The sequence below is a fragment of the Lynx canadensis genome, chromosome A2 (assembly GCF_007474595.2).
Source record: "Lynx canadensis isolate LIC74 chromosome A2, mLynCan4.pri.v2, whole genome shotgun sequence".
Classification (NCBI taxonomy): domain Eukaryota; kingdom Metazoa; phylum Chordata; class Mammalia; order Carnivora; family Felidae; genus Lynx; species Lynx canadensis.
This window is the reverse complement of record NC_044304.2, coordinates 52120060-52134550: the sequence shown is the minus strand read 5'-3', so window position 1 is coordinate 52134550 and position 14491 is coordinate 52120060. Positions and strand designations below refer to the sequence as shown.

The following is a 14491-nucleotide window of genomic DNA, read 5'->3' as shown; positions in this document are numbered from 1 at the left end:
CGAGAAGGACTCTAGTGTGCAAGGTAGCTAGGCTACAGTCACCAATGTAGGTGTTGCTGTGAAGGTGTTTTGTAGATGTGATTAAGGTCCACCAGCAGCTGACTGATGATAAGGGAGATTATCCCAAATGATCTGGGTGGGTCTGATTCCATCAGCTACAAGGCCTCAGGAACAGAAGCAAGGTTTCCCTCAGGAAGAAGTGGTGCCTGTGGGCAGCGGTATTAGCTCTTGCTCAAGAGTTGCAGCCTCCCCTACGGACCTTACACTTGTCCGGCAAGCACCCACAATCAGCAGTGCCTCGAACAAAATCTCTACATCGCCTACTGGTTCTGCTGCTCTGGCTGAATGCTGACTGACACAGTGGCAATATCCCTGACTGACACAGGGATAGGGAGGAAGGAGGGATCTAGCAGGGGCTCTGGAGGAAGACAGCGGCTCCCTGTCAATTCCAGCTACACTACACTGAGCTAGCCAACTGCTGCCAGCCAAGAGCAAGCAGGTGCACTGTAACTTGCCAGCCCCCTGCTTCGCCATCCACTCCACAGTCTGCTCAGGCTCACATGACCTCTCAATGCTCCCCCGAAGTCCCCTTTGGGCCTATGCTCATCACCCTTCCCGTTCACCCCTACCCAGAACCTCCTAGACACGCTGACCCCTTCCCTGTCTTCCTCCCCCTCCAGCATGCTCTGGCTGCCAGGACCCCCTGCCTCATCTGTTCTGTCATTAGTGACATCAGCACAGCTACCAACTTGTCGCTGCACTTGTCATGCTAATCTTGACAGAAGAGGAAACTGAGGCCCTGAGAGATGAAGTGATATGAACAGCCATACAAGGTCATGGTGGCACGCACTGAATCACACAGTTGGTGAGTAGTGGGGTGGGACTCTGGACCCCAAACGCTGGCTTATTCTGTTCCTCTTAATTGCTATCTCTCTTCATCTCCTTTGCCAGATTCTTGTGGGCAGGATACATAGCTCACAATTCTTTTGTGAATGCCTAGTACGGTGCTGACATTCAGTAGGCACAAAATAAGTACCCACTTGCTTCTGGTTTAGTTTTCCAAAAGCACTGCTCTTGGCCTCACATTGACAGCAAAGCCACTTTGACTCTTCCGTGCCTGCCATAGGGAAGGGTGGGCTCCTGATTCCCAGGGAGGCCACGCATGCGGGTGGGCTCCAAGCATGCCAGGTCCCCAGAGGTGCTCCACTCCATGAGGGTTAACAGCGCCCGCTGCCCCCAGCCAGGTCCCCCGTGCAGTGCTCCAACGGGCCTTCTCAGGAGGCGGCCAGCCCTGCAGAGCCCCTCCCATCCAGCAACCACTGGGACTTTGGGGGGCCTTTGTGCTTTAATAAAGACAGTATTACTGAGTCGCAAAGCTTCCCTCCTTTCCAACCTTCCTCGCTGCCAGGGTTCCCGCTAAAGGTGACGCGCTGTCATTCAAGGCCAAAGAAAGGGTTGAATCAAGATGCTAAACTCCTTTGACTTAATGTGACAATCTACAGCTCTCCCCAAACCACAATTGTGGGAGAAGCACTCCCAACTGGGCACAAAAACCCCCTCGCAGTGGCTCAGGCTCTGGGTGTCCTTGGGCTCTGGGGGCCCGAGGGCAGGGACCTCCCTGCGCCGGCCGCCTGGGCTCTCTGCATGCAGCTCATGAGCGCTCTAGTTTCCTCTCTGAATGCAGACATCAGCCGGGCCACTGGGAGAGCCCTGCCACCAAGGCCGTCCCCACTTGCTTCAGGCTGCAACAAAGGCCACTTGAGGGCCTAGAGACAGCGCTGCCCAGTTCCTTCCCTGGGCCTGTTCTCTTCCCTTTCACACATCTTTCCCTTTTATTTCCCCTGCCCCCTTTACTCCTGCTTTATGCCTCATTGAATCCATTAGCCACTTTAGAGGGTGCTCCTGAAGAATAAATTTTCTGTGTGGGGCTCCTGGTGGTTTCCCTGCTGGCGGCTCTAACCCGCCTTGGTGGTGGGGGGGCGGGGGGATAAAAGGCACACACTCTGGGGAGGAGCCTCCCAGGGCCCCTCTGGGCTGTGCGTCCATGAGGCAGCTCTAGGGCAGACAGCCTGGAGTGGGTGCCCTCACCTGCCCAGGGGCCCCACCTTGTTCCTCCCCCATCCCAACAGGCTCTGGTCCCCCCAGGATCTTAGGGCACAGAGCTTAAGCCCTACGAACTTTGGTCTTCTCATCTGCAAAATGGGGTAATTGTCACGCCTTTCTCACAGGGTTGTTGTGAGGACTCAGTAGGTTAATGTAATTAGAGCCTTAGAACAGGGCCTGGAACAAAGTGCCACTTAACCATTTGCTTTACTATTAACATCATGCAGACGACACGGGCTGTTTAAGAGTCCTGTGCCACCTCCAATTCTTCTACTTGTTGGTGAATGAAGGAAGGGGAAGAAAAAAAATCAATTCAAGGCTATTTGCAGCTGTTTCTGTGTGTGTGTGTGTGTGTGTGTGTGTGTGTGTGCGCGCGCGCGCTCGCGTGTGTGTTTTCTTTTCTCCTGCCTTGGTGTCCTAGAGCTCTGAAAAGAATAAAAACAGAGCCCAAAAGCAGTGAAAAGGCAGGATTCTTCTTAAAATCCCAGCTAATCCTGCAGCTTCCTTTAAAGTGGCAATAGTAGGAGGCGGGGAAGGGACCAGAATTGTTTTTGCAGTGCCCTCCCCTCCCAACCTCTGCTCCTGGAGACCAGGAAATGAGGGGGAAAAATCCATAAATCATCCACCAAGAGGAGGACAGAGGAAGAAATTGGGCAGAGGAGAGAGGAAAAACCAGGAGCCAGATGGGGAGGGAGTGGGGGGCAGCATGAGGGGACACCCTGACTATCTGGTGGGCAGGACGGCTGCATGCAGAGGGCAGAGTGTCCGGGACCAAGGCTGGGCCAGCCACCCCCATTCCACAGTCAAAGGACTTTAAGGTCTCGAACCCCTGTGCACCTTCTGGCCCCACAGAACAAGGATGCCATGCCAAAAGTCGACTGATGCGACCACTTCTCTCCATTCCGCTGCTACCTCTGCCTTGGTCACCTGCTAACAGGGTTCCCACAGCCTGTCTCTCACCCATCCACTTGCAACGAGCAGCCAGAATCAGCTTTTAAGGATGAACATCATATCATGCTGCTTAAAAACGTTCAGGGGCTCTCCATCACACTTAGAATAAAATCCTGCCCTTTCCCCATGACCTGCAAGGTCCGACCCCTGCCGACTTCCCCTGCCCCATCTCATGCCATCACCGATTCTATCTGGACTCCCAGTTGCTTCGCTGCACATTCACCAGATCCTTCCCATTTGAAAACTTCACATGTGCTGCTCACCCGGCCAAGCCCTGCTCGTCCTTCCCATCGCAGATGGACACCTCTCTTGAAGGAACACTTCCCTGACCCCTGTGAAGGGTTCCCCCGCCCTTGTTCTTTTCTCTCCCAGCCCCACTTGTCTTCCATCCATAGTATTTCTGTTACTTATTCATTCTACATCTCCCCCAGCAGGCCGTAACTCCACGGTCTGGATTACCCACCGCTGAGAACCCCCAGCCTGGTACCTGGCACACAGTAAGTATGCAACACTTACTGGATGAATTAATGAGTGAATGAGTAACATCCATAGCAAGTGAGCATTTGGACACAAGAAATAGCACATCTGCAGGCTACAAAGGCTGGGGTGAGATTTTAAGGACCTTTCAGAAAACCTCTGCACTGCAGCTATCACTAACGCTTTGCAGTGTTTGAAACCATCCATGTTTTGGGTGACAGCAGTTTATATTAGTTTCTTGTTAGATGGCAGAGAGTCTGCGTGAATTAGTTTCACAGATTACAGACCCACTTGGGGCGCCTGGGTGGCTCAGTCAGTGAAGCGGCTGACTCTTGATGTCAACTCAGGTCATGATCTCACAGTTTGTGAGTTCGAGCTCTGCATCAGGCTCTGTGCTGACAGTGCAGAGCCTGCTTGGGATTCTCTCTCTCTCCCTCTGCACTCCTCCCCTCCCCCCCCCCAACATGAATAAATAAACTTAAAAAAATTACAGATCCACAAACTTTTTCTGTGAAGGAGCAGAGAGTGAATATTTTAGGCTTTGTGGGTCACATTGTCTCGGTCACAACCATTCAAGTCTGCTGCTATACAGTAGCACAAAAGCAGCCACCTACAATGCCTACAGGAAGGGATGTGGCTATGTTCCAATAAAACTTTATGTACAAAAACAGGCCTTTGGCCAGATCTGGCTACTCCCTGAGTTAGACTAAGGTTTAGCAAAGCTACAAAGGAAGGACAACCAGTAATGGCCAGTTTTTTCCATCTTCAACAAATATGCATAGAGGTACCAGGAAAATATTGCAAAACCACAACATTGCTTCACATGCTGTCATTTGATAAAATAGAATGAAGACAGGAGCATACAGAAGTTATTTGAAATTGCTGTTTCATAGAATATACAGCATTTCATTTGTATTATTCTGTGTGTCAGCAATATGTTTGTACAAATGGGAAATTCTAAGAGCAATTTTCACTCTGGAGGTACTGAAGAGCTACTGAGGGCTCAATATTTGTTGCATGTGTGGGTGAGTAGATGGATGGACAATAAATGGAGAGGACAGGATGTTTGCCAGGGTAATTACAAAAGGCGAGTTGGTCAATAACTGCATGAGACATAAAGGGAGAAGTTGTCAAAAATGCCCTGGTGGTTTCAGGCTTATGAGACCAGGGGAGGAGTGGGTGGCAGGGATGGTCAAGATGAATTTGGTTGATGAATAAAAACAAAAAAATAAGGACAGAGCAAAGATAGTCTTTTCAACAAATGGACATCCACATGCAAAAAATAAATAAATCTAGACACAGACGTTACATCCTTCACAAAAATTAAATTGAAATGATCATAGACCTAAATATAAAACATAAAACTATAAAGCTCCTAGAAGATAATTGGAGAAAGCCTAAGTGGCTTTGGGTACAGCAATGACTTTTTAGACACAACACCAAAGGCAGGATCCATGAAGCAGGTGATAAGATACACTTCATTAAAATGAAAACTTCTGTTCTGCCAAAGATAATGTCAAGAGAGTAAGAAGAGAAACCAAAGACTAGGAGAAAATAGTTGCAAGAGGGGTGCCTGGCTGGTTCAGTAGGTAGAGACTACGACTCTTAATCTCAGGGTCGTGAGTTGGAGCCCCATGTTGGCTGCAGAGATTATTTTAAAAAATAAGCTTAGGGGGGCACCTGGGTGGCTCAGTCGGTTAAGTGTCCAGCTTCAGCTCAGGTCATGATCTCACAGTTTGTGGGTTCGAGCCCCATGTCAGGCTCTATGCTGACAGCCTGGAGGCTGCTTCAGATTCTGTGTCTCCCTTTCTCTGCCTCCCCCCTCTCACTCTGTCTGCCTCTCAAGGGCAAATAAATGTTGAAAGATTTAAAAAAAAAATAAGCTTAGGGGCACCTGGGTGACTCAGTCACTTAAGCATCTGACTTCGGCTCAGGTCATGATCTCACAGTTCATGAGTTCAAGCCATGGAATGGACTCTGTGCTGACAGCTCAGAGTCTGGAGCCTGCTTTGGAATCTGTGTTTCACTCTCTTTCTGCCCCTTCCCCACTTATACTTTGTCTCTCTGTCTCAGTCTCTCTCTCTCTCTCTCTCTCTCAAAAATAAACATTAAAAAAGATTTAAAGAACAATAAGCTCAAAAAATAGTTGCAAGAGGGGCACCTGGGTGGTTCAGTCAGTTGAGCATCTGTCCTACTTTGGCTCAGGTCATGATCTCACAGCTCATGGGTTTGAGACCCATGTTGGGCTCTGTGAGGACAGCTCAGAGCCTGGAGCCTGCTTCCGATTCTGTGTCTTCCTCTCTGCCCTTCCCTTGCTTGTGCTGTGTCTCTCATTCTCAAAATAAATAAACATTTAAAAAACATTTTTTTAAATAGTTGCAAGAGACACATCTAATAGAGGATTGTTATCCAAAATACACACACACACACACACACACACACACACAACACTTAAAACTCAACAATAAGAAAGCAACCTGGTTATAAAATGGGCTCTGGGCACCTGGGTGGCTCAGTCGGTTCAGCATCTGACTTGGGCTTAGATCATGATCTCATAGCTCATGGGTTCAAGCCCCGTGTCAGGCTCTGTGCTGATAGCTCAGGGTCTGGAGCCTGCTTCAGATTCTGTGTCTCCCTCTCTCTCTGCCCCTCCCCCATTCATGCTCTGCCTCTCTCACTCAAAAATAAAAATAAACATTAAGGAAAAAAAAATGGGCCCAAGACCTTAACAAACACCTCACGAAAGAAGATACTCAGATGGCAAGTAGGCATATGAAAAATGCTCTGTATTATGTGTCATCAGAGAAATGAAAATTAAAATAATGAGACAATGGCCAAAATCCAAAACACTTGGATGTTAGCGAGGATATGGGGCAATACTAACTGTAATTCACTGCCGGTGGGAATGCGAAACGGAAGACAGAGTGGCAGCTTCTTATAGAACAAAACGCTCACTATACAATCCAGCAATCACACTCCTTGGTATTTATCCAGAGTTGAAAACTGATGTCCACACAAAAATCTGAACACAAATGTTTATAACAGTTTCATTCATAATCGCCAAACTTGGAAGTACCCAAAATGTCTATCAGTAGGTGAATAGATACGCACCCTATGTTAATTGCAGTATTATTTATAATAGATAAGATATGGACACACCCTAAGTATCCATCAGCAGATGAATGGATAAAGATGTGGTATGTATACACAATGGAATATTACTCAGCTATTAAAAGAATGAAATCTTGCCATTTGCAGCAACATGGATGGATCTAGACGGTATAATGCTACATGAAAGAAGCCTGACAGAGAAAGACAAATACCATTTGACTTCAATCATACATGGAATCTAAAAAACAAAACGAACGAGTAAACTAACAAAAAGCAGAATTAGACCTATAAATACAGAGAACAAAGTGATGATTTCCAGAGGGGAGGGGGTGGGAGGACAGGCAAAATGGGTGAAGAGGCGTTGGAGGCACAGGCCGGAATGAGTAAGTCACAGGAATGAAAGGTAAGACATAGGGAGCATATGAGTGGTATCATAATAGTGTTGTATGGTGACAGATGGTAAGTCCACATGTGGTGTGCACAGCATAACATATAGAGATATCCAATCACTATGTTGGACACCTGAAACGAATGTAACATTGTGTGTCAGCTATCAAAGAAAAAAAATTAAGGTGAATGGATAAACCATGATACATCCAGACAATGGACTATTATTCAGTGCTAAAAAGAAATTAACTTTGGGGGGCACTTGGGCCTTAGTCAGTTAAGCGTCCGACTCTTGATTTCGCCTCAGATCATGATTTCATGGTTCATGAGATCCAGCCCCATGTCAAGCTTCCTGCTGAGCCTGGAGGCCTCCTTGGGGTTCTCTCTCTGCCCCTCCTTGCCCCTCAAAATAAAAAAAGCATAAAAAAAAAAAAGAAATGAACTTGTAAGCCATCAAAAGACATGGAGGAACCTTAAATGTATATTACTAAGTGAAGGAAACCAATCTGAAAAGGCCACATACTGTATGATTACAATGATAATGACATTCCGGAAAAGTTGAAACTATGGAGACAGTAAAAAAAAAAAAAAAAAAAAAAAGGATGAATGGTTGTCAGGGGTTAGGGATAGGAGAGAGGAAAAGGTGGGGCACAGAAGATTTTTAGGGTGGTGAAACTATTCTGTAGGATACTATAATGGCGGGTATGTGTCATTATACACTTATCCAAATGCACAGAATGTACAACAAGACTGAAACCTCGTGTAAACTAGGGCCTTTGGGTGATGATGAGGTAGGTTCATCAACTGTAACAAATGCCCAACTCCAGTGGTCGGTGTCGATAAAGGGGGAGGTGACACGTGTGTGGGGGCAGGAGGATACATGGGAAATCTCTGTACCTTCTGCTCAATTTTGCTATGAACCTAAAACTGCTCTTAAAAATAAAGTCTTTGAAAACAAACTACAAAAACCAAGGACACATGAAAATCACAAAGATGTCTCCATGTTGTGAACACTTGATTTCAATTATCTGGAGTAAAACTGTTTATCATGCAGAAGATGACAAGTTACAAACAGCCTGGAAGTTTCCTCGTGAAGAAATCAAGTATCTTAGAATCCTACATCTTGGCAGAATTTAATTAACAATTGAGAAAGGTTTTTATTTATTTTTCTAATTCAGACTTCTAGAATTTTGAATTGTGCCTAAAGAGAGAAAAAAAAAAAGCTATGCAGAAATAAACCATAGCTGTTGCCCTGGGGTAGGGAAATAAACACCTACTGTGTGCTTAGAACTATGATCAATGTGCTCACGCTGAACTTGCACATGAACTCCCAGCTGAGGGCATGAGAGCAGAGGAGGATGAGGCTTAGGGAAGGCAGACAGACCCAGGCTTGAATCCCGGCTCTGCTCCTTCCAAACAGGGTGGCCTTGAGCAAACCTTGCAACCTCTCTGGGCCTCTACTCTCTTATTTGTACAATAGGGTTTGACCTTAAAAGCCAAGATGCCTCCCAGCTCTGACATGCTATGTTCCAATATTCCAGAGCCAGTATGCAGCCATTAGAATCCCCACATTCACAGCATCTGATTCTCTAGCTGTTCTATTGTGAATGCTAGCACTAACACACTAAATTGCAATGTCTAAATTATCTGTCTGCGCCTGCCCTGCTAGGCACACTCTATGGGGACAAGATGGCCCACCACCCTCTCTACTGGATCCCAGCACCTTGCAGGGAGCCCCAGGCACAGGTGAAATTCATCCATTCCACAAATGTTTATTAAGAACAGTTAGGTGGCACCTTGCTACGTACTGAAGTTTGAATCTAGTTTGTGTCTCTCCAACCCACAGCAGCTTCTTCTGACAGGAGATGCTGCTCACTCTGACCCTGGGGACATCCTGAATGCTGGCCTCTGTGATGTCAGAAGACCGTAAAGCACTCAAACAGGGAGCAGGAGGGGAGGGCACTGAAGGACATTTGCGGAGACCATCTGTGGGGGGTATGCTAATATCAACACAGATCAGGAGCCCACACACTGCCTGTTGAGCCACTGGAGAGGGTGGCTGGGCCTTCCTCTATGGCCTTGTCACAGACTCATCTGTGATCTACTCATTTGTGACCTGATCCCAAACCTCCATTTAGACAGTCATCTGCTAACAGGTGAGTCTGTAATGCATGCCTCCAGCAGCAAGAGACACGTTCAATGAATTAAGTTAAACCTGGGCCAGGAAACTTTTCTCAAGCTAATGAAATTTCAGAATTTTCTGCTGAAATCTGAGTATGGGAAGTGGGCTGGAACTCAGTCATGGCCTGGACAAGAGCAGAAAAACAGGGTTCTCCTTCCTTGGACAGCCTCATGAAAGTGGCTCTGGTCATAGGCAAGAGACAGGAGCGGTGGCTCCCCACTCAGGAAGACTCATATGACCTGTGTTTATTTTTAGCTGTTTTTCTACAGAACCTGAAAAACCTTTGGACCCTGGGCTTATGTCCAAGGTGAGGCGAACAATAAACAGTAAGAAAAGCAACAGACCCTCTCCTGAGAAGACACCATGTGCTGATGGGGGACCCCTGGTCTCCTTAAACTGTCAGAACCTCATCATATATAAAGAGCTGAGGATCTGGGCCACCAGGCCCTAGTTCCTAACCTGACACTTGTCACTTACTCCCTGCGTGGCCTTGGACAAGTCCCTTGTGCTCTTTGAGCCTAAATTTCTTCACTAATAAAATGTCAGGGGTGGGGGTAAAGCACATGGTTTCTGAGAAATCACAACAGCTTTGGAAAACCACATTCCATCCTGATGCTAACCCTGGTCTTGAGCATGGAACAGGGGAAGAGCCCCTGAAACCCAGCCTTCAGGAAAATGTTTAATTGGCTCATCGGATTTCAGCATTTCCCTTAAAACCACCATCTTATTACAGCTGCAACCAACAACCACTGAGCCCCCACTGTGTGCTATGTTATCTCATCAACTGCCTCTTTATAATCAGCCCATAAGAAAACTCATTATCGCTACACCACAGAGGGCAGGCAGGATAGTACTCTCATCCAAAGCCCAGGCTATGCGGCCACCAAGGCTTGGGGTCTGCTTCCTACCTGAGGGTCCTTAAGCAAGTTACTTACTCCGTCCAGGCCTCAGTTTCCTCGTCTGAAACAGAGATAATGACTGCCCCTGTCTCCTGGGCTTGTTTCAAGTTCTAAACGGAGTGGGCATGTGAGGCGCTCAATGACCATCACCCGTTACTATCACCAAGTACTACTGCCCTCATTACCATGCCTACTAGTGATGAGAGAAAGTAGGCTCAGGCAGAATGCTTGAAAGGACATCACTCAAAATATCACAATCTTCTAAAATTTGATCGAGTCCAAGGACAGGCAAGATGGGAGGAGCACAGGGTCAGTGCCGAGGCACAGTCTTCATCCAACTCAGGCCAGGCTCCTCAATCTCTCAGCCTCTGGGTCTCCACCTATGAACTTGAGGCAGTATCTCCCCAGGTTGCGGGATCTCATGTGCTAATGTGGATGAAAAATGCCTGGCAGAGTGTGCAGCGAACAGAAGGCTGTGGATGAATGTTCTCTCCCATGCTTCCCCATATGTCTCTTTTGAAATCTCCAAGAATGCAGCCTGCTAGTCCTTCCTTGAAACCCAGTCCCTGCATTAGAATTCTCAACACACAGGCTCAACAGCCCAGCCAATGGCAAGTGGCCCTATAGTGGGACTCAGCTTCCTCCTAAGAGCCAAATGGAACCAAATTTTGCTGTGGCCCATGTTCTGGGCCCAAGAGCTCAAGGCTACATGTGCCCACATGGACAACCCAAGCACACGCGTGCACAAATGCCTTATCCAATGGCCCTTGCCCCCACCACACACAACTGCTAGCCAGCCAAGCCTGCTGGCCTTGGCATTGACTCCCAAGAAAGTGGTAATCATGGTGGAAGCAGTGTCCCTTCCCTTTGCACTTCACAAAGCACTCTCACATATATTAACTGGGTAGGGTAGAGGCTGTGTTTCATTCACCTTTAGATATCCATTGACTAATGCTAGGCAGAGAGTAGATACCCAGAAACAACTTCTCATATGAGTAAATTTTATCATTATAATAAGATTTTTAAGAATCACCATTATTTAGCACTTACTATTAGTCACACACTCCGCTAAGCATTAAATATGCATCCTTGCATCTCATCCTGGCAATCACCCCATGAGACAAACTTAATGATCAATCCCCATTTTGCAGAAGAGGAAACTGAGGCTCAGAAAAGTTAAGTGATGTACCAAGGTCACAGCTAGTGAGTGACAGACCTCAGATGTGAATCCTGATTCCAAACTCTGGTTCTTCACTCCTCCAAGTCATTCTCCTCCTTTTTAGCCAGAAGAGGCAGCAAAAAAGGGGACAGGAGCAGCGTGTATGTAGTCTAAAGAAGTACATCAATAATGCACTGATTTTTAGATTTGGAAAAACAGAAAAATTCTATTGTTTTCATGATGCAAACTAGAGAAAGCAAAGATTAGCAAAATCATCTGGGCCGACAGAACATGAGTCTCCGTTCTTTCTCTGGTGCACCAGGCAAATTTATGATTACTTTCTAGTACCTCCTTAGCTCCCTTACCACCCTCAGCATGGAAACTTGTCAATATCTCTTTTCTGCTCGCCTAATTTCCCCCCAGCAGGTCTGCCCACCAGTCAATACCTACCACTGTGGGAAATGAGGGAACCACCTTTTGTAAAAGGACCCAGAGTGGTTACGTTCCCATCTCCTTAGACGTTTGACCTCCAGTCCCTGATCCAGCCAACAGCTTAGAATAAAGGTGATGCCTACCGGAAACAGGCAGGCAAGGAGTGAGATGGTCAGGGTGACTGGAATAAGAAAAGCTGCATGTCCTCTTTTCCACAAGAAAAAATGGAATAGCACAAATGAGCAAACTACTGGCACTGACATTCAGCTAGAGCGTCAGGGCAATAGGGAATGGTGAGGACTGTGGCCAACCAGAGTATCCCTAGAAGGCGGTGGCTACTGCTCAGCTCCGCCAACCCAGCTGCTGTGTAGGCATGCAGGCCCAGTGCTGCCAAACCTTTCAACTTGCCAAAGGATACCAGAATCATACTTCCTTTTCCAACATGAAATCTCCTGATTTTTAAGTGTTGGCAACTATGCTTTTATTTTAATGTATTTGAGAGACAGCACACACACATGTGCGCCTGTGCACACACCAGCAGGGAGAGGCAGAGAGGGGGGGAGAGAGAGAATCCCAAGCAGGCTCCACTGACAGCATGGCGCCCAACACGGGGCTAGATCCCACAACCCCGGGATCATGACCTGAGCTGAAATCAGAGTAGGCCGCGCAACCAGCTGAGCCACCCAGGCATCTCTACTTTTTTTTTTTTCCTTAAAGCACATGAGTGGGCGGGACTTGTCCATGAGCTACATGTACAACATGTGCATTGATTCTTATGGCACAGATGGCTGTGCTCACTACACTTCCCCCCGTGTTCCCCTACATCTTGAGCCTCCCTGGCAGGCAGCTGAGGCCATGCCTCAGGCTCCAGCCAGGTGCCTGTGAGTGGGAGAGCCGTGCTAACTTCCTGGCCAGGGCTGTTGAGACCTGGCTGCTTCCTCCCACTTCTCCGACCCGCCCCCCCCCCCCCACCCCGAGAGGAGATGCAGGTCCCGGAGGCCACACAGTATGGATGGCACGGCAAGGCAACAAGATGGACGCAGCTGGCCTCCATCCACAGACTCTTAGTGGGTGAGATCCTGGGGCCTATCAGTGCAGGCAGCCAGCATTTCCTGCCCTGGCACATGCCTGAAGCCCATGTCTTCATTACAAAAACTACATGGTTGTACTTCAGCACTTCCAGTTTTCAAAGCATTTTACCTCCCCTTTCCTTGCAGAGCTCTCAGTAAGACAGGACAGGCTTTGCTATTTCACAGACAAGCAAACTGAGGCTCAAAAGGCAGAACTGACCAGCCCTGAGGTGTGTGGCATGTGAGTGGTGCACTGGGTTCTAGCTCTGAGCTCCTGAGTGGACTCCCAGTCCAGTGCTCCTCCTACCTTCCAGCATAAGAGCTAACTTTTATAATTCAAACTCGGGGTACTCTCCGGGTCACCTGTGATCTTATCCAAGGACAGCTCATGTCCTCCCCTGCTGGTGGCTAGTTGCTTGAAGATGCACCTCTTACCTTTCCTGTGGACTTGGTCCCCTTCCAGATGCAGAAGTAGCAGATGGTCCAGGCTGCCAGGAGACACAAGGCCAGCTCCCAACGGAGGTTACCAATGTGCTCGATCCCACCTGAGATGGCCAGGACCCGGCGCCTGTGGAGGGGAGAGGGGAGAGTCACAGGGGCTGGAGACCCACCCTGACCCCACCCGGGGCAAAACTAGTGCTATAGGGAAGCAGGAATGGGCCACCCAATCATTCACCTGCCTCCCCTACCACCATTTGCCAAGCATCTCCTCCGAGCCAAACCCAGGGCTGGGACCCCAGCGATTAACAAGACCCAGCCCTCTGTCTTTGTGGATTCACTCATTGGGGAAAGACAGGCCAGTTAGGAATGGTTTACAGTAAGTGAGGCAAGGGCTAAAATGGAAGAAGTAGAGGGGTTCTGGAAAGACTGAGAAGCATCTAGCCCACCTGACGACTGCCAGGAGACTGAAGGACTGTCCATACACATTCCAGGTGGGGAATTTCAGTGGGAGCAATTATACAACCCTGGCTTGCTGAACTAAACAGCAGCGAATGAACTTGCTTTCGCCAATAGCACCCATGTCACTTGCAGAGCCAGGTGAGGTGATTCACCATGTTGCCTTCTCCTACTATTGCTGTGATGACAGAGTATGTGTCAAGATGGAGCCCCTAGGAGCCTGACTTCCTGAGTGACTACACATGAGCCCTCCTGCTACCCTCTGTCAAAGATGTTGTGTGAGCAAGAAAGCAACTTTGCAGCCTTAAGCTACTGAGATCTTTGGAGATGTTTGTTATTGCAGCAAAACCCAGCCAATCCTGACTGATACATGGGGTTAGGGAAAGCAGTCTGGAAGAAGTGATATTTGAGCTAAACCATGAAGGATGATGGGATTCAGCCAGGAGAGAAAGGGACTTAAAATTGTTTTAGATGGAGGGAATAGCACAAGCAAAAGCCAGAAAACAGAGTATGGAATACTTGGGGAATGCTGGAACATAGGAGTCATAAGGGAATCGCAGAAAAGGTAAACAGAGATGCATCCCTGGGAGCCTTGAATAGCAGGCCAAGAGTAGGGATGTCCCAGAAGGCCCAGGCCACAGGAGGGGGAGGACCCCGGGCTACACTGAGTCAATACCTCGAGCCACAGTCAATGCCTCGAACCCATCAATCCTTCAGGGTTGACACAGGCCTGGCTCCCAGAGCCTACGCCTGGGGTTTGTGTTTCTTTAAAGTCAAACTCGCCACGCTCCATATTGTGCAGAACTGTGGCACTAACACAAAC

The 14491-nt window shown here is 48.0% G+C and overlaps 1 protein-coding gene across 1 annotated transcript in view; it reads right to left on the bottom strand.

Annotated features, from left to right (window-relative positions):
- The window catches only part of SLC6A11 (solute carrier family 6 member 11), a 134002-nt gene that overhangs the window by 92439 nt on the left and 27072 nt on the right, over positions 1 to 14491 (bottom strand). Inside the window, exon 5 of the mRNA XM_030307407.1 lies at positions 13207 to 13339. Coding sequence (XP_030163267.1) covers positions 13207 to 13339 — 133 coding nt within the window. The remainder of the gene's footprint in view (positions 1 to 13206; positions 13340 to 14491) is intronic.